Source organism: Aphelocoma coerulescens, chromosome 1A (assembly GCF_041296385.1).
Source record: "Aphelocoma coerulescens isolate FSJ_1873_10779 chromosome 1A, UR_Acoe_1.0, whole genome shotgun sequence".
Lineage (NCBI taxonomy): Eukaryota > Metazoa > Chordata > Aves > Passeriformes > Corvidae > Aphelocoma > Aphelocoma coerulescens.
In genome coordinates, this window is record NC_091014.1 from 45,012,166 (window position 1) to 45,035,918 (window position 23,753).

Consider the following 23,753-nt stretch of genomic DNA (forward strand, 5'->3'; position numbering starts at 1 on the left):
TACCTTTCTAAGTAAAGAATGCCATCCACAGCCATTTTGAATGTGACCTGATAACTGAGTTTTGATTTGTACACATCACATCACTTCCTTTTCATTGCAGTTTGTATCTGTTCCCAGTTCTCCATGATTTTGTGATGCAGAAGGGGGCTGTAGCACAGGGTTTGCAAAAGTAGGAAAATACAGGCACAAGTCTTATTAATGCTTTGACGAAAACGAGAAGCATGGATAACACTGCAGCTGAAATAATCCTCAATGTTCCTCAATACCTAATAAGTCTGGCACATTGATGCCAGACAGAATGCAGCTGTAAATAAAGAACAATGGAGAAAAAAAGGAAAGCATGGAATTCTTGGCTTAAGAACAGAAAATTTACTTTTCTGATTGATTTTTATTTGATAGTCAGTCCAATGTAAAAATATTTATATTTGTTTGAGGAAGAAATAATTATTTTAATCTTCTTCTTTATATAAAAATGAAAAATAAACCTCACACCATGTTTATATGTGGTATTTTAAACTGAATGTTAAAGAACTTGCACCAAACCAAAATAAACACATAAATAACTAGCTTTTTAAAAGATCCAAACCACTGGGACCTTCAGAGAAAACCTTCATGCACAGCTTTCTCTTCCCAATTTGGACACTAATTTAGAAGCAGGGAATTTGGGGACCTTGTTGCTGGCAGATTTGTCAAAGACAGTATAAGTGTAACTCACTTCTATTTTGCTGCTAAACAGAGTTGAGGAGCGTTGCCATCAGTCTTTTTCATTGGAAGCAGTTCCAGTCATTAAAAAAAACCAAATATTAGGATTCACAAAACAGTGTGAACCTCTAGTCTGGTGCTGAAAACAGCCTCCTCAGAGAGAAAAAAAAAAAAATCTACACTCCAATTCAATCTGCTTCTGATTCAGCCAAGGACTTGAGCCTAGATCCTATAATACCATGAAGCCTATCCTCACTGCCAGGAGAGAGAATCAGTGATTATTTCAAGTCCTGTAACAAAGTAGAGCATCACAAGGAGATTACCACCCTTGAAATAAGCTTCCTAGCAGTGGGAGCATGATTTCAGACAAATTCAAGGATTTCATTAACTGGTGAAGGGCATATCATGCTACATGGACATCTTAGCAAGAAGAATATTAAATAGAAGCATGAAATTTTTCCTTTCCTCTGGCTGAAACTATTTGCAAGTTTTTTTCTGAATCCACTAAAATTTAATAAAAATGGTGATAGACCATTTTAATGAATACAAACTTACTGAAAAAACCTAGCTTCACTCGGGAGCTGCTGAGTCCACATGCCACTTTCATTGCCCCAGCCCCTAATTAGGAACAGCTTTTCTTTGTGGAAGATGTGATTCTATTTCCCCCACAAATTTTCCTACAAAAAAGACTGGGGGTGGGGAGAGTAAGCCTTGGAAAAAGAGATTTCCAGATATACTCTCTGCACATGACAGCACCAGCCTGGGTCTGCATGCAGGCACTGGAGGAGGTGTGAGCGCTGTGAGCAGTGGGGCTGTTCTGCTGCTGTAGCTGTGTGCAGTCTGGGCAACCCTTTCCCTGGGGAATTCCAGATGGAGTTGACCCACCAGGAAAGGGCAGGACATCAGGACAGACATTAACACCACATGTGTAAAGATGCATAAGTGAAAAAACACTGAAGAAACAAAATTAAATGAAACTGATAGGCAGAGAGTTTGATCAAATGGATATAGAATCATAGAGTGATTTAGATCACAACAGATCTAGTTCCAACAGCTCTGTCATTAGCAGGGAACCTTCCACTACACCAGGTTGTTCAGAGCCTCATCCAACCTGGCCTTGAACACTTCCAAGCATAGGGCTCCCATAACTTCTCTGAAGCCTTCTCTTCTCCAGGCTGAACAGCCCCAGCTCTCTCAGTCTGTCTCCACAGGAGAGGTTTTCCAGCCTTCTGATCAACTTAGTGGCCCTCCTTTGGACTCATTCCAATGCTACAGAAATCAAGACAAAAAGAGTAAGAAGAATATACAGACTCTTGGCAACAGCACAGGAAGTATAAGAAAAAACTGTATTTGGAAAGGTTTTGAATTCATTAAAGTGTAGACTGCTGGAACTAACACTGCTAGAGGAAGCACAGGACTTAGAAGCAGTATCACTTCTACTAATGGGGGAGATAGTAACTTAGCTAGGGCAGAACATGATATGAATTATGGATATTGCTTCTTACTCTTGACCTGAAGTGGTTATTACTATTCCTGAGTATCACTACACAGAGAATGTGGTGCCCTATAGAGCCTCTCTTCATGTTTAAATGGGTAAGCAATTCTGGGTAAAAAAATGCAATTATGGAGGAGACTTTCAGTCAAGAGAAAGATATTAACTTGCTGGTTTTAACAATGCCAACAATCCTCAGCCACACATGGCAGAAGAGGGATATTAGCTGTTTAACAATCAACACAGAAATGTAGATGCTACAGTAATCTGATCCCAGGTAGGTAATGAAACTAGCTGCAATTTGGTATCAGCAAATAGTTTTTCTAGGCTGGAAAAGTGAACAGTAACTACTTGTAGCAAACATTGGAAACCATTTAGGTACAGCAAGGGTGACTGAAAATCCCTTCAATGACACAGGGTAAGTGCTGGAGTTAGAAATTGCAAACATGCAAGTTGGTTTTCTAGCTGTCTTCCGAATTTTTATCTCAGTGTTTGTGTTCCTTCAAGTGTCACACAGTCTGCTGTGGCCACTGGCTTCTATGCACAATTGTTATGGTGTTGTTTTTCCCTCAAAATGTTGAAGAAGAATAGTGGTAGCAAACTGGACTATTGAGAAAGAAACAGAAAATGCCAGAGAAGAGTATGGAGCAGGGAGAATCACGCATGTGGCCAAATTTTTAACCGTGCTGGCAGCATCCGAAAAGGACTTTTCTTCTTGCAGATTCAGTTGTGTTATAAATCCCCACAGCCTTTTGATTGATCCAGTGTTCCAGCCTCCAATTATGCTGGCAGGCATGTCAGAAATGTCTCAGTACTTTTCAGTTCTTGAGTCTCTCACTTTGCTTTAATGTTTTTCTTTACAGGGCAACTGTCTGTACCCTGGACTGAGGTGATGGCACATCTGTGTTAAGAACCTTAATTTCAAATTTACCTAATATGCAATATGGATTTCTGCAAAAAAATCCCAGATGTTTGTGGTTTGGTTAATGATCAACCGTGACTGCAGTATGCTTATGGTGACCCATTCTCAACTTTTTGTTAATGTCTTTATTTCTGTATGTGGTATTCCATTCAAAACTGTTTGCAATGTGTTCTGACAAGTAAGGCAAGCAAATGGCTGTTCTGTGACGCCAGCTGCACTTTCAGACAGGACAGCTGAGTTCCTCCCTCCTTTCAGAGGAAAAGAACACAATTTTTTCTGAACCAGGAAATATCAGTGGGGAGTCTTAGAGCAATCTTGGATTAGGAAGAATTAACATCAGATTTTCAAGCACAGTGATGCTTTTTACATAGTATTAGCAGCTCTCAACATTGGGAAAAAGACAATGTGTTTTACATACTCCTTTATAGTCTTCTGGCCCAATGAATGAACTTACTGTGTAGTGGCTGAAAGCCTACATTGTTTAGTTCCACACAATAATGCAATTTAGGCCTTCTATTGTAGTCTGAAAGGAAATTTTACCAACTTTCCCAGGACATTTAAGAATATTAAAACTGTTGTAAATGGCCATGTACATGCAGCAAAGAAGCTTAACCCCCAATCAATACTGACATATTTTATGAAGGTCACTGCAGCAACATAGCTATTTTTTATTCTATTTCATGGAGCTGGTTCTGGGAGACAGAATCAAGATGGAACAAACTGGCCTAAGTGAAGATACTTAAAATTTTCTCCTTAATTAAATAGTTCCCAGATGTGGTCAGCGAATTGCATTAAAGGTGTAGAATACAGAGCACTTGGCAGCAGCAGATCTTCATCCCAATAGAATTTTTCTCTTCACTCAGATTAACTGGGATTTGACAGAGACAAATCTTGAGCATCAATCTGCAGGTGTTCTAGAATTGTTCCATAGGAAAGTACTGACTATTTGAAGGACTGATTTATAACGATTTCCAAATTACACTGTACTGGACAAATAGCAGTACAGCTGGTAAAAAATAACTGTTCAAAATTATTTCATCAGATCTTGTGCTTCTGATCCCATAACATAATATGGCCCCTATCCAGAAAATGGAGTACCTTGATGCTCTAGTACCCCTTTATGATTTTACATTTCAACCTCTCTTCTATGCAAGCTTTACATCTCTTTGGGGAAGGTTTAGTCTTTTCTTCTTTAATGTGTATATGGTACCTAAAAGGTAAAAATTTTTTACTGGACCTTCAAGGTGCTTTGCTGTATGATTAGAACTATAAATTATATTAATAATATGCATATATGCCTTTGAATATTCACTCTGGAGTAAATGTATTTGTTTTTTGCTTAAAGCAGAAATTAATTTCCAAGACAAGAACATAATAAATGTTGTAATCTAATTAATAGTATTGTCACATAATTTTTTTTTCAAAAATAAATTACTATTATATTATTGAGGGAAAAACATAGATAACATGCATACGTATTGTAAAGACTTTTGAAATCTGTATTTTTTTATATAGGATGAACACAGAGGTACAGAAAATACTTTTGCTAGAAGGGCAAGAGTTTCTCAGCAATCACATAAAAAGAACGATAAAAGTAAATGGTTTTGTGATAGGATTTCTGAATGGGTTAATTCTATACTGGGTTTCTATACTAGGTTGTTTCCACAAGTTCTCCAGAGTAGAATAAGGACTGATTTTCAGATAAAAAGGATTGATTGTTAGAAACTGTAGTTCTCAACACTTTTAAAAATCTACTTTTAAGAAAATACCTAATCTTCAAAGCAAAAATTATACCACATGCATGGTCTTTAAATGCTTGCTACTGAGGTCAGTCTTAAAATATTATCAATAGATGCAAGATATCAATGAGCAACTAATTGCGTTTATCTAGAAATGCAAGAAGACTAAAATAATGACTGATGGATAGCCTGTTGTGCTGGCTAGCAGAAATAAGAATGTCATACTCTCTCAGTGAATAGTTGACTCTAATATTCAAGTCATTTATTGAAATGCCAATATTATAAAATAGAAAAAAATCAATCATATTTGATAAAATCAACCATATTTCATAAAAAGTTGCCTTCTGGTATCTCCCTTGTTAGTGAATTGTTAATGTATCATGTTCTAATTACCTGAACTTCTCTAAAATCCAGTATTATTGTGTGCATACATATGAGTTAGCAGTTTGCTGAATACGGCTCTGAGTTGATTGTGTTTGCTTAATTGATACAATTCCTATGCAAGTGCTTGCCTAGTTCAGTAAATAATTGGGAGGGGATGTATTGCTTATTTTCTTAATTTTCTCTTCATCACCATTGTATTAACTAGCCATTCAAATTTTTATGAAGTACCTAGTTCACGAAATATGTAATCATTACTATTCTTGGTTGTATTTCTCTGCAAACTAAAATTAACCAAATATTCAATGATGATCCCAAAGCTGCAGAAAGAAATGGTGTCAAAATTAGAAATGGAATAAAACAGCAGAAAACTGGGACTTTGAGAGAACAAGATTACATCTCATGTTCTCTTGTCCCTGAATTTGAGTTGGATCAGTTTATTCCAGTTCTGGAACTCACTTAATGAATCCCTACAATTATATATATTCAGTATACTGCTTTGGATGCTAAGCCTCACGTACTTTTTGCCTTAAAAGTATTAGTCTTCAAAGGATGACAGCAATTTATGGGTTATTTGTATGTTAAGTGGTTATTCACCACGAGTCATTATCTGAAATGTCAGTGGCAGTTCTGATAACTAGTAATCATGCAGCTCATGATTTTATTAGCATATGCATTTGGCCAAGTGCACCCAAATTCATTGCATTAGTTACTATATAACAAAATAAGGACATACAATTTGTCTATAGCAATGATGTTAGCAGGGTAGGCATTGTCACATTTGACAATGTAGTAAAGAAAGATGTAGTAGGCAAGAATTTTCTTTGGAATATTTGGGACCTTACAATGATGACTTTCAATATATTCACATTAGGAATTTATAGGGTAAGGTGTTAAGCACGTGTTTCAGGTCCATACAAAATCTCTTCTGAAAGAACAGCCTTTTCAGCTGTAGAAAAGATACAAGCAAAGAAAAAAATTAAAGTCAAATAAAGCTGTTACTTCTTGATTTATGACTTAGAACAAGTTTCATTCCAGTAAGACTTGTATCTTATCACTCTCAGAGTACAAGAGTGACTCTGCAATATCTTTATATGACAACAGCTTGAAGTAGTCGGAAACAAATCATGATGTCCAATGGGATTGGAGGTTGAATTTCATTTCCATCCAGACGAAGGTATCGGAGGCGAGGGATGTTGCCATAATGACCATAGTCTTCTTCTAAGGCAATGGAAACTGGGCATATTTGAGTACCATTGACATCTGAAAATGTAGATCAACATTGTTAGGTTATGGGAAAATTCATGAAGGTAAAATTCACTTAGGACACAAATGAAGTAAACTTCCACTGATGTTTGTATGTGAGACTGTTGCTTTTGTTAACATTTAACTACTTTGTTGATGGAGCAAAAAAAGCATCTTAATATAAGGTGATTTAGAACAGTGAATCACATGTTTACTGTGCTGCAATTATGAAAAAAGGCCACTAGATGCATAATTTAACCTTGGAAAAAGAGGATACTAATTTAGACAACTACATGGTAAGCATTGAGAAATATCTCTTTACACCCCGAGTGAGGAGGACAATATTACTGCTGAAGGATTTTGAACATCTTACTTCAATGACAGTGCATTAATTTTAGGTTGATAATATTCCCTAATGAAGATCTTGCATTCAAAACGATGACCGTATTGAATTAGAGGAATGTTTAGTATAGTGTTTGTAACTTTTAACATCTGTATTTTTCTGTTCTCTCACACTATTCAGTAGAGTTGGTATTAATTGCAAGAATATAACTTGTGCAATGGGATATTTTCTTTCTAATCTGAAAGCCAACAAATTCTTAAAATTCTGTATACATCACACATAGTTCGTTTCTGTACAGATAAAATCTGAAACTCTGGTTTAAATCATTACTCATATTTGTAAGTGTTGAATAGCTTGGGTTCTTTACATTGTCTCCTCTAGGTTACCCTTGCACCATCACTTGGTTGAAATGCTTTTTATATTTTGTCTTCAGTTGTTTAATAATCAGGCAGCTGCTGCCCTATTTCAGCCTCAGAAAGGTCTTGTGAAAACACTGAAGTGGTGTTTGTTTACCAAAGACATCAAATTCCTTTGACCAAATTATATTTTTTGGTTGGTCTGACTGCTTAAGGATCTTGGTCCCAGACTAACTGAAGAAAAGTGAATGGAGAATGTGTATGCAACAGATTTTTTTTAACACACTTTACTAACCAAGAAATAGGAAAAAAATTTTCTCCCTTTATATTTAGTAATGATACCATGCACAAGTCTTCTGACTACAACCCCCAGTATCAGATAAATGTTATGATGTAAAAAAAACAACATAACTTACTTTTGTTTTTTCCATAGCTTACTTTTATTTTTTTTTCCTCTATTCTATTTTGAAAAACTGCCCAGATGTTTGCAACATCTTGGGAGTGGACTTGATCTTTGCCATGGAAACTAGATAAATACATCCAGTTGGCCAAGGCCTGAAACTTTTGTTATATCTGTGGTATCAAAATGTATTTGTCTATCTTGTGAAATTTGATTAATATTGGCAAAGTTTTTTATATTCTTGGAAGAAACAAGCTACAACTTATTTTTACGTGTGAATTTACAACACAGAAAGCTTGAGAATTTTCATTATGAAAGCAGCTATTAAAAGTTTTAGGTGAATCAACACTATGTAGCAGAAAATATCTGCTTTGTTTGGTCAGCACTACTGTTCATAGAGACAAGATGGTTTCAAATGCATCCTAAATCTCTGTCTTCTCTGACCTAGAGACTTCTCTGACTGCACTCCTTTTCACTGGGTCAATTACTCCAGCCTTGAAGTGAGGCAGTAGTTATCTAACCACAGGCCACCTAGGAAGAAGTTATTTCCTAATGATGTGTGGTATGAAGTGGTTTGGGTTTTATTGTTCTCTTCCCATAAACAGTAAATCCTACCCAAACTATCAGGGGAGTAAAAGCCTCTCTCTTTCTCTCTTTTAACCCTCTTCATGGACATATTACTGAATTTTTTTTAAGCAGGAAGAACAGGTCTTTCCTTCCACAGGTGCAATTCACCCTGCCTAAACTGATCCATATAGAGGTTAACTGTCAGTCTAAGTAAGCCATTTAGACTCCATTTATAAACTCTAGAGAGAGATGATTGCTTCCAAAAGGGGACTGACATCTCCTTAACATGGGATGAGTTTCCCTATGCAATAGTGTATCCCTTTCCATCAATTGAGTAGGAAGTCTGTTTGACTTTTGGGATAGTTTATTCGAAAAAGATGAATTCAACTGCTTGTTAACAGAGTTGTTACGTTATAAAATATTGAAAGATAAAACTGCAGAGCTGCTGTAAGGGAAAACTGCAAAAGAAGTTCTCGTAAATGGCTAATACTGTATGTCTGCTGAAGAACTGCAGGAGATCCTGTTTATTTTCCAGTAAAACTTATAATTTAGAAACAAAATTTAGGTAGTTGACCCAAGGATTTCTCCCTTTCTCTACATGTGGAATAATATTATCTCAGAGTATCTATCTCAATCTCCTGTTATTCTTCTAGGGGAACTTACTGTTTGCTCCCTTTCATCTGTCCTTTGTTAGCACTGTAATACCACCTGCTTACCCTTGCTCACTTGCTACATCATCATTTCATAGCTTGTCTTTGCTTACTTTAACATTCTCTTTTCCACTATTTAACAGCTCCCCAGAGCCTCATAAGGCTCCTAGGTAAATATGTTGGCATGTGTGTTTTAAAATGCCATGGAATAAATGTGGTGCAAATCTGTTGGAGCCATAATTAGCTTTGGTTTTAAGTTGATTTTACTTCCCAAATTAGAATAGCAATTTTTCCTCTGTGTGTTGAGATCCTTAGGGAAGGGACTAGATCCTTAGGGAAGGAATGCAGGTGAAATTCTTGTTCCACTGAGACAAATGATGAGATTATCATTGGCTGTCCTGGGCTTCAGAAGAAGGCCTTATATCTTCATAAATGGTCTACAGAGAAATTAGGCTGTGCACTCATACAAAGAATTGATCTTCCAAAATAACATACAGCAAAACATAGACAAATGGTATTTTCATCAAAATGCTGATGTCTGAACTCTTGCAATAACAACAGTGTAACTGACCAATAGAAAATAAAGCAGCGATTTGCAGTTGTGAGGGAACACCTGAAAACTAATATTATAAAAAGGGCTTGTACTGCACACATAAAAGTAAACCTTCAGGAGGACTCTTTTGTGGAGAAACCAGATCCAGGATTTTACAGCTATTTTTCTTTCAAAATTTTCATTGATTATCTTAAAATAATGACTGATCTGGATTTAAGAAGACAAAATCAATCTGCAGAAATAATGCCATGTCTTATTACTCTGACCTGATGGGATTACATTCCTTGTTTGCAATCCTAAAGGCCCTTTGAGATATCCTCTATTAGAGCAAAGTCTCATGAAGACTACACCATTACCCCTTACCTCTTGAACAATTATGGCATGTGGTAAAATGTGCCTTACATAATACCTGGTTTTTATTTAAGGTATCAGGTTGCAAATATTTTATATTCTGTTACTAAGAATCTTTTTTTTTTTTTTTGCTAAAGTCAGTTTTTTGCTTGAGTTGACAATGATTTTTGGAAAGTAGTAAAGGCATTAAGGAGCACAAGGCTTGTGGAAAGCTATCATGATTTTGTTTCACAAGTACTCATGTGTCATTGGAACGTGAGATTTGAGTTTGCACACACAACGAAAGTTCATTTTCATGGTCTTAAGCTCTGTCAAATTTATTCAGGGAAGGAAGAGAACTGGACAGCTCTTTAAATACTACCTATACACAAAACTGTTCTTAAGCTGGACACGCTACATTCCAGTGATTTCAATTTTGTGTCCACTCAAAGTGACAGAATAAAGACTGTACCTGAGGCCTTGCAGTGGAGCAATTAAAATAAATCCCCTTGTAACCAGGGGGCAATTAAATATATTCAGAAAAAACATCTGTCATAAGCTTTAACGCTGATTAACTGTTAGAATTCTTCCAGGCCACTTAAATATGTGCCAGTTACACAAAATTTATTTTCATTTGCATGATTTCATACATTTATTTTGCCAGATGCAGTGAACAAATGCAAATTATTAATAGGTATCTTCCTTTCATAGGTCCTTATTTCGTACAAAAGTCAAACCATTATTTTTAGTATATTTGTGAAATACAGTGGCACAAAAGACTGGTAAGGGACCATGTATTCAATTAAATCACCATGAAGGGAAGATAAATACAGAAACTTGGCTTCCTTCTGTGTAGAGGTAAATAAAAAGTTTTATTTTGGCTTTTGGTATGAAAAAAAGTATTTACTGAGCAGATAATTTCATTATATAGTGTATGTGATGTTCCTAATCACATCCCCACTACACCTGGATGAATTTGGAAACAGTCCTAGATGTGAAACTATGAAAACCAACAGGCTTCTGTTGCCTTAGGTACAAAAACCTTATCTCACTTACACAAAATGGAAAAATTTTGAGGACATAAATCTTAGTAGAACAAATATGCTGTAAAATCAGTAAAACACTAAAACATTTTGCTCAGAGGGGTGGAGGATGCCCCATCCCTGGCAAATTTTAAGGTCAGGCTGGACAGGGCTCTGAGTAATCTCATCATGTTGAAGATGTTCCTGCTTATTGCAGGAAGGTTGGAAAAAATGACCTCTAGAGGTCCCTTCCTTCCCAAATTATTCAATGATTCTATAATTTTAATCACTTTATCTCAAAGGGTATTTTTATAGTTAAATAGACATTTTAAAATAGATATCGTTTTGAAGGTTCCCACACTGGTAATGCATACTTACTTTTGATTTTGTTGTGATCAAGATGAAGGTGCTCAAGGTGAGCATTGATTGGTGGAATTTTAGTGAGCTGATTGTGAGACAGCTGTAGATCTAGAATAGATGAAACATTAAACCCATTTGGAGGGATACCATCATCAGATAATTTATTGTAGTTCAGCCTAAGGAAAGTCACTTTGGGTATTGCACTGAAGTAGTTATCTGGTATAACTTCAATGGAGTTGTTGTCCAAAAACAGCTGCAGTGTATTAGCTGGAATGCTTAAAGGCATTTTCTTGAGTGAATTTTTTGCTATGTTGAGTTGCATAAGATTGTTGAGTCCTTGGAAGGTGTCACTTTGAAGAGCGCTGTCCAACAAACTGTTCTGGTGCAGGTCTAACATGGTAAGGTTTTCCAGGTGGCTGAAGACTCCTTCTGGAATTCTGGAGATTTTGTTTCTAGCTAGCCTTAGCTGTTCCAGACCCACTGGTAATGGGGCAGGCACCTCTTCCAATTCGTTATCTTCAAGGAATAAGTAAAGCAGTCTTTTCAGCTTGCTCAGCACACCACTCTCAATTCCACTGTTTGTGATCTTATTCTTGCTCAGATTTATCCATCTCAGATGAGTGGCATTCATAAAAGGCTTCTCTGAAAGTGTTTCAATTTGATTGTTTTGAAGATAGAGGTACCAAATTCTTGCTGGAATTGGAGGTATTTCTTTTAGTCCTTTGTTATCACAGTATAATGCATTGGGGAAACTAGGAGGACAAAAGCACTCCTGTGGACACTCAGAAGTATAGTGAGACCAATGGTCAAGACCCAGATCATCATAAGCTTGTCTCACAGTTCGAGTCCACACAGAATTGACCAAGAATAAGAGTAAAAGGCTTGTATAGACTTTTAGAATCATTGTGTTTGCCTTGGGAGGGGAAAAAAACAATTAGCTGTTTCTCAACAAAACTCCATAGCAGAATACTAGATTAACAAAACAGTTTTGCATATAAAATAATATTTCCTTTATAAACAGCCAAATTCTCTAGGGTATTATCCATGGCATGTTAAGGAAAAACTGAAAAGTAATGTAAGAGGTATAAATGATTCAGTGCTATCTGTCAATAAACATTTACCTGATTCAGCTTAGACTCCACATTGGCTACCAGCTTAACTGATGTTCATACAAGTGTCATTTCAAAGAATATGAAAACATGGATCATTTTTAGACAATAAATTAGTGCTTCTTTTAAATTTGTGTAAGTTTTCCTGTAAAGACCTCTAATCTACATTATATAATGAATAATCTTCAGAAAAGATATCATTACCATATATACCAATGATATAAATACTATTGTACTCAGTGTTCTTCCTTTTAAAATCAATCATAGCCCCTTTTCTGTTTTTGCTCTCTCTTAAATTATAATGGCATCTGGATCAGATTTTCCAGGGTCTTTTGTCTTCATTCAAAAGTGGAAGATCAAATACTGTTTTAACAGCTGTTTGTTGGGCATGTTCTTAAAAAGCTTGGAGGGAATATGTTTGACTAATCCATTCCCCGCCTCACTCTCTCATATCCAAAGTTACAAATTTCCTTCCCTAAAGCAAACAGACAAAACCAAATGCCTGATCTAAATGGCACAAAAAATAAGTCCTAACAAAAGTATGTCCACGGAAAGTAAATCCTAACCAAATTATTCATATACACTAGTGCACCTTCTAACTATTTTTCCTACTTAATTATTGGCTTTTTTTAGCCTCTTTCACCACTGAATGATGAAAAAAATCATCACAGATAATTTACTCCAAAAGGAAATATTTGTGTAGCACAAAAACAGTGCTTTACAAACTCTGTTATCTTGATTGCTGCCTCAAGAAGATTAAAAAGCATTTTGCAATGTAGAGGCAAAAGACTGAAAGCTGAAATTTCTGGTCAAAATTAGGAGGTTGGTTTTGGCAAAAATAGTATTTAAATAAAAAGTATATTCTCTCATAGGATTAATGCATCAGTAAAGTTAAGAGCTCAGTTAAGTTGCTGCATATGATATATAGTAATTTAATAGTTTTCAACATTGTTATTAGCAGTAACAAGTGTGGTATCCTATAGCTTTTCCAGCCCCAGAAACTGCTATCTGGAAGCATTCCAAAAAAAGGGACATATAAAGTATTTCTAAAGAATAGCATTTATATTTTACACAGTGAATTTGCAGCCTTCTTACTCTGTAAATATTCATAACCTTAATAACATTTAAAAATTAAATATAAAGCAATTTACCTTGTTAGTCAGGTTCCTGGAGCTATCTGAAGCCAGTTAGAAATCACTGTAAATTCACCGCTTTTGGCTGCTAACCACTGTGTTTGTTTCCTGTCCTCCTAAGAATTAGCAGCATATAAAACTGGAAGTACATACTAGTATTCCCAGATGTATTTCCATGCACACCTTATTAGCTATTGCTTCTAATTTGACATTGCTTCAGAGTTTGGGCTTACCTCAGCTTTCTTGGATCTTCTTCTCTTTCTATTGGTCCCTGTTGTTAGACTGTAATAGCTTGAGTCAGGCTACAAGCCGTGTTCTAGGAATACGGCCTCATATATACGCATCAGTGGTTACAGCTTTTAACCCCTGAAATAGCCAAGGCACCCCAGCACCTAGGCAGGGAAAAAAGGAAATCCTGGCCTCAATATCAAGCAGCCACAGAGCTGAAGACATTTGATTTTTTATGTTCTATCAGATGATAAGAGCTGGTCTAGATGAAACAGGTAACCCAAAATGTACATTTATTCAAAATTTTTGTTAGAAGACACTTTACATGCAAAGCTCACTTACATCATAATTCATTCTCATAATACCTGAATTGGCCACAAAGAATTAAAACCAGTGCCATCTGTTTCTACGGAAATATTTTATTTGATTTTTATTAAATGCAGATGCTGTCATGCTATTTAAAGACAAAATTCTTGATTAGGAGAAGAAGAGAGCAAAAGCATTTGCTAAGAATTTTTTAATAACATATTTTCAGTTCTTTAAAGATTAAACCTTACCGTTTCCTTTTTGTTGAGAGAGTTGTTTACAAATATTTGTACAAAGTTATAATACTCTCCAGTGCCTCCTGCAATTTTCTTTTATCATTGATCTAAAGCAAACTCTTTCCAGCCAACTTGCTCTCCAAAGACAGACACATATTTCTCACATTAAGTATTTTGGAAGATTTTTGTTTTCCTTTTTAGTCCAAACTTAAAGTAACAACTTAATATCAGAAAAACTATCCATGTTCAAAGCCAGAACAATGACATACCTATTTTAAGAGAAAAGCTAATGAAAAATATTGAAAATATAAAATATATCCTGATACTTTTAATGAGTTATATTAGTTTTAAAACTTAGTTACATAATTATTTTAATTCAATTTTATCTGATTTTAACCATAAAGCCTGTAACAACCTCTTTCATAATTTTTAAAACCTTGCTCCTTAAACTCAGAATATCTCAAAAGAAGCTTTGAAGTAGAAAAGACAAAAAGTAGACAAAAAAGAAAAGCAAACCTTAAATTCATGGGCAGCTTTCACTGACTTCAGTAAGACTAATGTTAAATATGTCATACATTTTTTTCATGAGTATATGTTTGTACTGCCGTGTTTCTTGTTTAGGAAAAAATGCACCCTTACCATCAGTATTTTTTGCATTGTTTATGTGCTTGAAAATAAAAGAAGTGCTTAAGTGTTTCACTCTGCTAAAACTCCAGGCCCTTCAACACCTTTTAAAGATTATTAGGGATTTCTTACAAAGCATGTATAAAGCTGTTTCCTTCATGCATACTAAGTAGATTATTTTAATAGTTTAATTCAGACTAAATTAATTTATATCTATAGCTAAAAGTAAAAGTTCTAGTTTTAAGCAGATGTACTAGTCATAGGACAAAAGTCATAAAAAAATTTCATTATTAGTGTCACTTTAAACACCTAAAACTTGACATGTTTAAGACTGGGACCTCCTGCAGCAGAGCTAGTACCCCACACTAGTGACAAGGGTGCTTGTCAGCTGGAGTCCACTCATGGGAGATGGAGAGAGGCAGAGGCACCCCTGTGTGAAGTTTAAAATAGTTGTGTGTCCAGCTGGGAGCCACTTAAGAGGTTTCACCATGAAAATTGCATCTATGATTCTTGTAAACAAAAAGCAGTGCAATATAAAAATGGTTTGAATTTCTTCTAAATCTTCACAAATTGTGTAGAGAGAATGCGGAGACACTGAGGTCTCTTTGTCACTAAAGAACGAGCCAAGTCCATCCCGAATGTTGTACTGGAGAGTCTAAAATTGTGAGTCCTGAGGGCAGATATCTGTTGTGACACACTTAAATTCATGCTGCCAGACGTTTACATCTAGCAACAACAAAAAGGATTGATTTATCTTACGCTTCATGGTGGTCTGAATTTACCTGCTAATCATGTCCAGATATTCATTATAGTATCACAGCAGTCCCTGGCAAAGGGACTGGCTGTTTACCTTGTGGCAGGCAGTGGTACTACTTGTATGAAATGCTGTTCAGCAAGGGGTCACAATCTGCCCTTTGTGGATTTAGAGACCAGGTATTTCATCTTTATCAAGCACATGTTTCCATCCCATTCAAAGGAGGAGTTCTTCATTAGGAGAAGAAAACAAAAAAATATGTTTTCTAAGATTTTCTCAATAATGTGAATTTCCATTTCTTCTGATGCAAACAAAGAGCAGAAAAAAAAAGACAAGAAATGTCCTCAAAATCAGGAAGCGAGGGTGTGACAACTGTAAGATGTATTCTCACATGCACTCAAAAACTGTTGAAATATCTCTGCACAAACAACTGATTACATGGGTGTCTAAGCAGACTTTGCAAAAAGCCTGCTTTCCATGAAACTTTCAAGATTATGCACAAATCATGCATTTGTTCTGTTCAATCCTCCATCATCTGGTGTAAATATTTCTTATTTAAAGGGTGGACTATATGATGATAAAGTTTTACAGACTAATAAAAGACCATAGCCAAGATTTTAAAAAATGACTAATGGTTTGGGTGACTTTTTGTTTTGCGTATCCAACCTGAGACCCTTTCCAGGACCTTATTTTCAGTAAGAGACAGCTAAGAATTTTGTGTTAATGAGGTAATTTTGAACTTGAGAAGCTGAGCAATCAAAGGCAAATATCAGTGAAACACAAAGTGCTCCTGAGACCATAAACAATCTCCCAAAAAGTAACAGTATGAAATGTATTTGGACAGCAATAAAAAGAAGTGGTAAAAAATATTACAGTAAAAATACTGTCGATACTCACTCTGAATTTTGGAGATAATTTCTAAAATATACTGTTGGGATTGGTCTAGTTTGAGAAAGATGTCTCAAGCTACTACAGGATTTTTATTACATGTATCTCCTTTCAATCCACACTGTTAATCAAGAGAAAGTGTATTAAAAATATATAAAAAAAGCAAGGAGCATCAACAACTGCAGGGGGGTGGTAACATCTTGAGAAGAGTAATGTACATGCTTGAAACTAAAACAGCTCACAACCTTAAGAAAGACTTGAAGAGTAAAAAAGTAAGACCCATTGGGAGGAGATATGGACAACTGGGAGTGCTGTTTGGAGCTGTTGCTCTGTTTCAGCATCAGAGTTGCTGACAGTGAAAAAACGCATTGCTTTCTTTCAGTAATGGCTGCCATATGTCTCAGATTTAATTCGAAGCAAGGTCTGTTAAGCATCAAGCATGTGTATAGTTCATCACCAGCAAACCCAAGAGTACACTGCAAGCAGAGCTTATTCATTAGCCCTGAGGATTGCTCCATTTAGCAAAGGCTGCAGTCCACACTCTCTACTGCCTAAATTTGGGCAGTACTTTACCAAAAAGCTATGCGCCTTGTTCCACAGGACAATCAGTTCATCTGAAACAGGCCTTGAATTATCTTCATGGTTACTAGAGGAAAGGTAACATTTCAAAATCTGAAGACAATAAGCCCAGTTTGTGTATCCTTCAACATATACTCCAATAGTAGCTCCAGACTTCTTCAGTGGAGTGCTGACTTCTACTCAGGGTTCAGTCTGCTTCTTTCACTTCTGATGACCAGCACGTAGACATCTCTCTTTCTGCATTGTGGGTCTGAGTTTTACCCAGAGTCAAAAAGACAAAACTTCTATTTCCAAACAGTTCCCTGATCACCAGACGGTGATATATCTCAATTAATAATATCTGCTGCTCCTTTTAAAAAAAAGCCTCAAAAGGTCAACAAGATCAAAGAGTCTAAAATAAAGCAGATGACTGAGCCCTTCAGGCTAGCCCAAGGGACACTGCAGGCAGATCAAAGGGCCAGGCCAGATGCTCCAGACCCTGCTTCTATGGATGTATTTTACTCTACATCATTCCTAGTGAACGCAAGAAATTAAAACAAAACAGACTTAGGAGAAGGAATGCTGCACCACTCCTAAAGCCTAGAATTACCCACTTAGACCTCTCAGTGGAAGAAATTGCATTTCTTATTTAAATAGGCATTTTTTGTGCATATGCAGGCAGATGAAGTGTAGGGAATTTACCTGGGGAGCTTTCAGTTTAGATCAGAATACATTGCTGAAAGACACCCTGGAGAACAGATTGACTGGCTTAATTTGTTAAACGGAGATGTCACCTGACCTCCTGTTTATATAGGATTTAGGAAGATAAGATCCTATTCTAAAAGTCCAGAAACAAAACTCTAGTGATTTACTTTTTGCACAACTTCACTCCCTTGTAAAAACCACAGTGGGAACTGAGTAGCTTAACTTAAAGAGATCATTGCAGAGCAACACATTTCAAAAAAGAACAACTATGGAAAAGGGCTCAACTTTTATGAGAAATATACTGGTCTTCTGAATATGCTTCATTAAGTAATTTTTTGGCACTCTGTTCTCTTTCTCTCTGTTTTGAACTCTTTACCACAGTGACACCATAAGGTTCCATGACACAATGCCAAGATCTGGTATTTGTCTTGGCTTGCTAGGTTTACTTTACCTACCATGTAAATGTTGCTGTCAATCTCTTACTTTAGTTTGTTTTCATGCTTTCAACAATTTCAACACTGAAACAAATCTGTGCTACCCAGGGTAGCAAGCTTAGATTTTTAAAATGCTAAATGTATCTTAAATTAAATATCTAATACGCATTTATCAATTACACACATATATAGAGTTACTGGGCCCACATGTGGCTATTTAGATGATTTATATTTTCCAGACATTTACCAGTAAATTAAAACATGTATCAGTGTTTGGATGCCCATTCTGTAAACCCGCAGTTTTGAAACATAGGCCATCAAGGATTAAATATTCTGAGATAACATAAGGATAGTGAAAACAAGCTGTTTTCACTATCATTTAATTATATCCTCATCCTTAATTTATGTTAACTTCTGTTTTCTTATTTTCTTCTGTTGTTAAAAAGTCCAAAAATATTTTAATTCGTCTTCATCTTGGATCCCTACAGATTACCAGACGTTGAAACTTATATGAAGTTCTGCCCTCTAAAATAAATGACAAGGGTTTCATAAAAGAGAACTCCCACAACTTAATGAAAAAAAAAAAATTCCCCTTATAGTAATGCTCTGCTATAGTGATTTTGCCACATGAGAAATTCAAGGTTCGGGGCTTTTTTAATATTTAGAAAGAAAAGCCAAATGGCATAAGCTATATGAAAACTCAGGTCTTATTTTCCATTAATTGTAGCAATTTTTGTTCTAATTTTTAATGCAGATACTCTGGGGAAATACTGAAATTAAACATTAAACTATGTGATTTTTATTTTCTTAAATTGCGATATCAGTCATTGTTTCCAAGAGCTGGCGTTTCCCAAAGCACTTGAGTTTTCTTCCAGAGTCCCGACTTCAAGCTCAAATCTCACTCACCATGACCACTCCAGTCACTGATTATCCTTTCAGATGGAACCTGTTGAAACTAAGTCTTTACAGTGTAGATGAAATTCCTCACCACCCAGCACTGTGATGCAAACAGACACCACCTTTTTGTTTGAGGACAGCTCTGGAACCCATCTCCAGGGAGAATTCATTGTCCATCCCTGTCCCAGAACCGTGCAGTGCTCCAGAGCCCTAAGTAATCAAAGGGGTGTTCTTCAACACTTTCTGCTCTTTTCTTAGATGATTCCATGCTCTTCATGGTGGCAGCTGGGAATCCCAGCAGTAAATGCTTAGTTCCCTTCTGCTTTCTGTGTATAATATATACCTCAGCTCAAGGCTGTGATTTTCATTAGGAACAACATACCTTTCCTTCTTTTGAATCGAGAGTGGGAATAAAAATAGTGCAGGGGATGATTCTTCTTACCCAAACCTAGGAACTTGAATAAAAAAAAGAATTCATTATTTACACATGTAGATGTTTTACATATTTGACGCACGTACACGTTTTTACACAAATTCGTCTTAAATCAGTGCAGCATTGCACACAATCTTGAGAACTTATTAGTCCTACTGTTTATTTTTTTGATGGCAAAATGGCTGTAATGATGAAAGCTGAATGAGAAGTTCAGGAAACATTTATTCATTGAGTTTGGAAACCAGTGTGCATAGTAAGATGGATGGCAAAATCACATGATGTGATACTGGAAAGATGATGGAAATATGAAATTTGATAATTGTTTATCTTCAAGACAGCTTATTGTTAAATCAGTTTACAAGATATGGAGTTTCTAAAGACTTCCAGTACTTCTGTCTGAAATACTATGCATGTTTCAATAAAAGCATTATCAATAGAAATATATATTTTACAAGTATTATTTAATAAGTTCCAAAGTGTCTTTGAAATTATTTGAATATATGCTCTAATCAGGTGGACCAAATACCACAACAGTCTTGTATGCATTGCCCCACACTAGGACTCACAGAATAAAGACAGATTTTACATGTCTGATGAAGAACAGAAGACTAAAGTGAGCAAATTCTTTAGTATTAAGCAGCTAGTTAAGTTTTCTGGCAAATAAATGTGCTAAAATTCAACCATTTAAAACAATGTAGGATTTTTTTTCACTAACTTTAAAAAATATTTTTAAGCATCTCATAACAATGGATTTAGACACTGTAACTCAAAATATCACCAAAGAGCGCTTTCTTGGAGGAAATGAAAACTCCACGATCGTTTATATCTTTCCTTATGAGAGGGGTTTGCTTTGCCCTCTTTTGTCAGAACAGCAGTACTTTTTCCCAAATAAAGTTTACCTCTTCTTCAGAAGTCAGGTGCATTTGACCAAATCCCTTTGTTTCTACACTGTTATATGGACCATAAATAATATTTCTCCTCTCATGTATTTCCCTAATTTCTTCACTGCCTTCTTAATTAGACTTTCTTTTCTGCTTTTCTTTAACAATTTCAGATTAAAAAGGTATGTATACTATACCACAGAGGTACTACATAAGAGGGATTATTCTTTAAAAACATTCTACTAATCAAAACTTGTTAAAAATATTCTGCTACCTGATCTATAGATTAAGAATCCAAATTAGAAAGAGGAAAATAATTCACCTCCCAAAGTATGTAGAAGGGGTTATAACCACAAAGCATCATGGTTTATAACACTAAAAAGTAGCAATATGTACATTTTTAGATATTTTGGTGCCCACTGAAACCCTCAGCACCTGATAATAAAAGTATACCTTTATAAATTAATGGAGGGATAAACAAACAAACAAAAAACAGCAGATAGAAGCTTAAGGGTCCACAAAAGCATGAAACTGAGAGCAACTTAAAGTACCCAAACTGAAATTTTTAAAGCAAAGTGTTCATGTTATTTAGTGGGCACAGCCTTGAGCACATCAATCTCACTTTTGAATTCATTCAAGTTGGGCACTTCAGGCAGGTCACCTCTCTGAGACAGCAGCTGGGATCTTTCTTGTGGTTCCAGTGTGTGTAGATATGGGCACAGTTACTTCCTGTTTAGCCCACATTCACAGTCATCTCAGAACCCGGGTACAGTGTGATAAAAAGTGTTCAAGCCTCTAAAGCTGCTTTTCTTTACATAATGAAGTGATAATTTGCCCTGGTACTTGAACCTGACCTTTCTACCTTCAAGGTGAGGAGTGTCCTAAAGTACAGTTAGCACTCCTTTTCTTTCTCTGTGCTAACTGATGTTGAACTGTTCAGACTAAGTAGAAAAGAGAGTTATTTATGTATGAAAGCCTTAAGGCTACCAATTAAGTTTTTTTCTTACAGATAGAAAGTTTTTTAACCTAACCTAAGTCTTTTAACTTTTTTAGTCTAAATCTGAAAAAAAATTCAGAACCAAAATGTCCTCCATGAGCATTCTGTCCACTAGGATGGTAACATGTTTGCCAGTGCTGTCCCCACATGGGAGAGTTAGATGGGATGGATCTCTGACTTCACTACTTAGTAAATCACAAGTGTTAAAATGGGAGCAGATTTGCACAAGTCAGCTAAGGTATCGAAAGAAAGATTCCACAGTTTCTGCCTATGGAATCGACATCCAAATGTCAGCTGAGTTAAGAGCCTGTATCATGGGAGTTGGAATTATGGATGGGAACCTGAATGGAATTTTCCACATGAATGTCATGCTAAATTCTTCAGATGTACAACTGGTTATTAAAATTGATATTGTTCCCCACTGGTTGCTAGTATTCCTAGAATCATAGATTCACAGAAATTATAAATAAGTTTGAAGAAACATCTGAAGGTTGTTTAGTTCAACCTCCTTCTAAAACTAAGGCTAACTTCAAAGACAAATCTGTCCCTCAGGGCACTGCCCATGCAAGTTATGAAAATTTCTGAGTATGGAGAGTCCACAGCCTCCTTGGGAAATCTGTGACAATGCTTTATGAACTCACTGTGAAGAATTTTTTTGTATGCCCAGCTCAAATTTCTCTTTCTGGAACTTTTTCTTTGCCACCATTCCCTTTGATCGTGCACCCTGGAGGTGGACACTTTTTCTATAGCACTCTTTTAGGCAGTGGAAGACTGGACTGAGACATATGGTATATTCAGAGAGGCTAAGGGAAGTACCTTGGCATTACCTGGAAAGAAGAAGGCTGAGGGAAGCTCTCTTAACAGACCTACATCTTAGTGACTCTTCACCAAACTTCACTTTGCTTTTCAATCTCACAATTTCTTCCATCTTCAATCTATGCTTGTTACAGCTGTACATGTAACAACTCAGACTGCCTTTCTGAAAGATGTTTTGCTGTTTAGTCCCCAGTTGTCCAAATAAGTTGGTTCATGCTAAACAACTACTTATTTATTGCCTTTCACTAAAACCAAAGGTTTGCAGTAGAGATAGGACCCTGCCAGGTTCCTTGCTCTAGAAGTACAGCTCTATTCAACAGCTCACTCTTTTCATGATCCATTTGACTATGCTGGATTTATAAAGCAGTAGGGGGCATAAAGGATTTTAGTCCAAAAAATTCTTGTGTGTCTGCCTGTTCCTTCTAGGGAACTTCTGCAATTAACCTAAGATAAAAATTATCTTTTAAATCAGACAATGCTTGTCTACTTGAAAGGTAACTGCATCTTTGCAAATGGCTGTGCAACACACTTGCAGACCAGTTTCTAAAATTCCATGGGTAACGCTTTTGTCGGTGGCATTTGTATATTGTTGTTGTAATACCTCCTTATATTTGTAGCAAAGTTTCCTTTTTACATCTGCTTTCCAATTCGTGTCTTTCCTAGAGTTCTTAATTATTGTGAGTTCTTCCACATGAAACTTCATGTGAAAGTTTTATGACATATTTAACAATTTTGACCTTAAACAAGGAGGAACATGCTATGGTGCCGTGCCGGCTAGCACGCTGTCACGGGCACCGAGCAATCTTCTGCCTGCCTCAAGCGAGGACAGACGGAGGCCGACCATGGTGCAGGAGGGCTGGCGAAGCACCTGCTTGGGTTTGCCTTGCCCATCGGTGGTGAGGGCGTGCAAGGAAGCAGGAAAAAACCGGAGGGACTTCCTTGACGGGGAAGGGGTTTATGTGGGAGCAAAATCCACACGGAAAAGACCAAGCCGCGTGGCTTGCAGGGTCACGTACTCCCACAATTGGGGCATTGGTTACACACAGTAACCAATGGAACATCAGCCAGGGGGTGTTACCGAGGCGGGGAGAAGGGATTACAGCAAAGGGACAAAGGGGTAGGCAGGGAGGAGTAACAAGGACCAATTAACAACCGAAGAACATAGAACTCTCTGGAAATACAATCAAATATGAGAAATAAGGGGAGGGGAGGGCTGCCGCCCATGGTAAGGCACAGATTTATGTATTTTTCACAGCCTTTTGAATGCTCAGGGCTTTTGGGCTGAGGCAGCATCAAACCAATGGACCTTTGGGTCCACTTGATCCAGCTGACCCTGGCTTTGGCCATGGTTCACCGCAACAGGAACACATATTGTAAGTAAATTGTATAGCTATACTATAGGTTGCATAGTATGTTGTTCTAGATTCAAGCTAATTTACCCATTCCACTGTCTCCATGCTAGTGCAGCTCAGTTATCTGTTCACATTGCCTGCTTTTAAGTAACATGTTTGCACCTGTACACATAGGCATTTCATAGTATGACCAGGTTAGGTGGAAACAGGGATGTGTGCATCATGTTTTTCAGTTTCCAGAATACTGAGGGATTTATAACCACGGTCTATCACTTTCCTTCCCAGGAAGGGTAGAAATTGCAAGTTATAGTGACTCGGTTTCCAAGGCATTAGCTCTGCT

General features: G+C 36.6%; 1 protein-coding gene across 1 annotated transcript; it reads right to left on the reverse strand.

The window, feature by feature from the left end:
- Window positions 1-4,949: 4,949 nt before the first annotated feature.
- KERA (keratocan) lies at window positions 4,950-13,676 on the reverse strand. The gene is made up of 3 exons (XM_069003911.1): window positions 13,538-13,676; window positions 11,081-11,975; window positions 4,950-6,499 (listed from the first exon to the last, which is right to left on the reverse strand). Exons 2-3 carry the CDS (start codon window positions 11,964-11,966, stop codon window positions 6,327-6,329), a joined length of 1,059 nt encoding a protein of 352 aa, XP_068860012.1. The 5' UTR covers window positions 11,967-11,975; window positions 13,538-13,676; the 3' UTR covers window positions 4,950-6,326.
- Window positions 13,677-23,753: the final 10,077 nt, after the last annotated feature.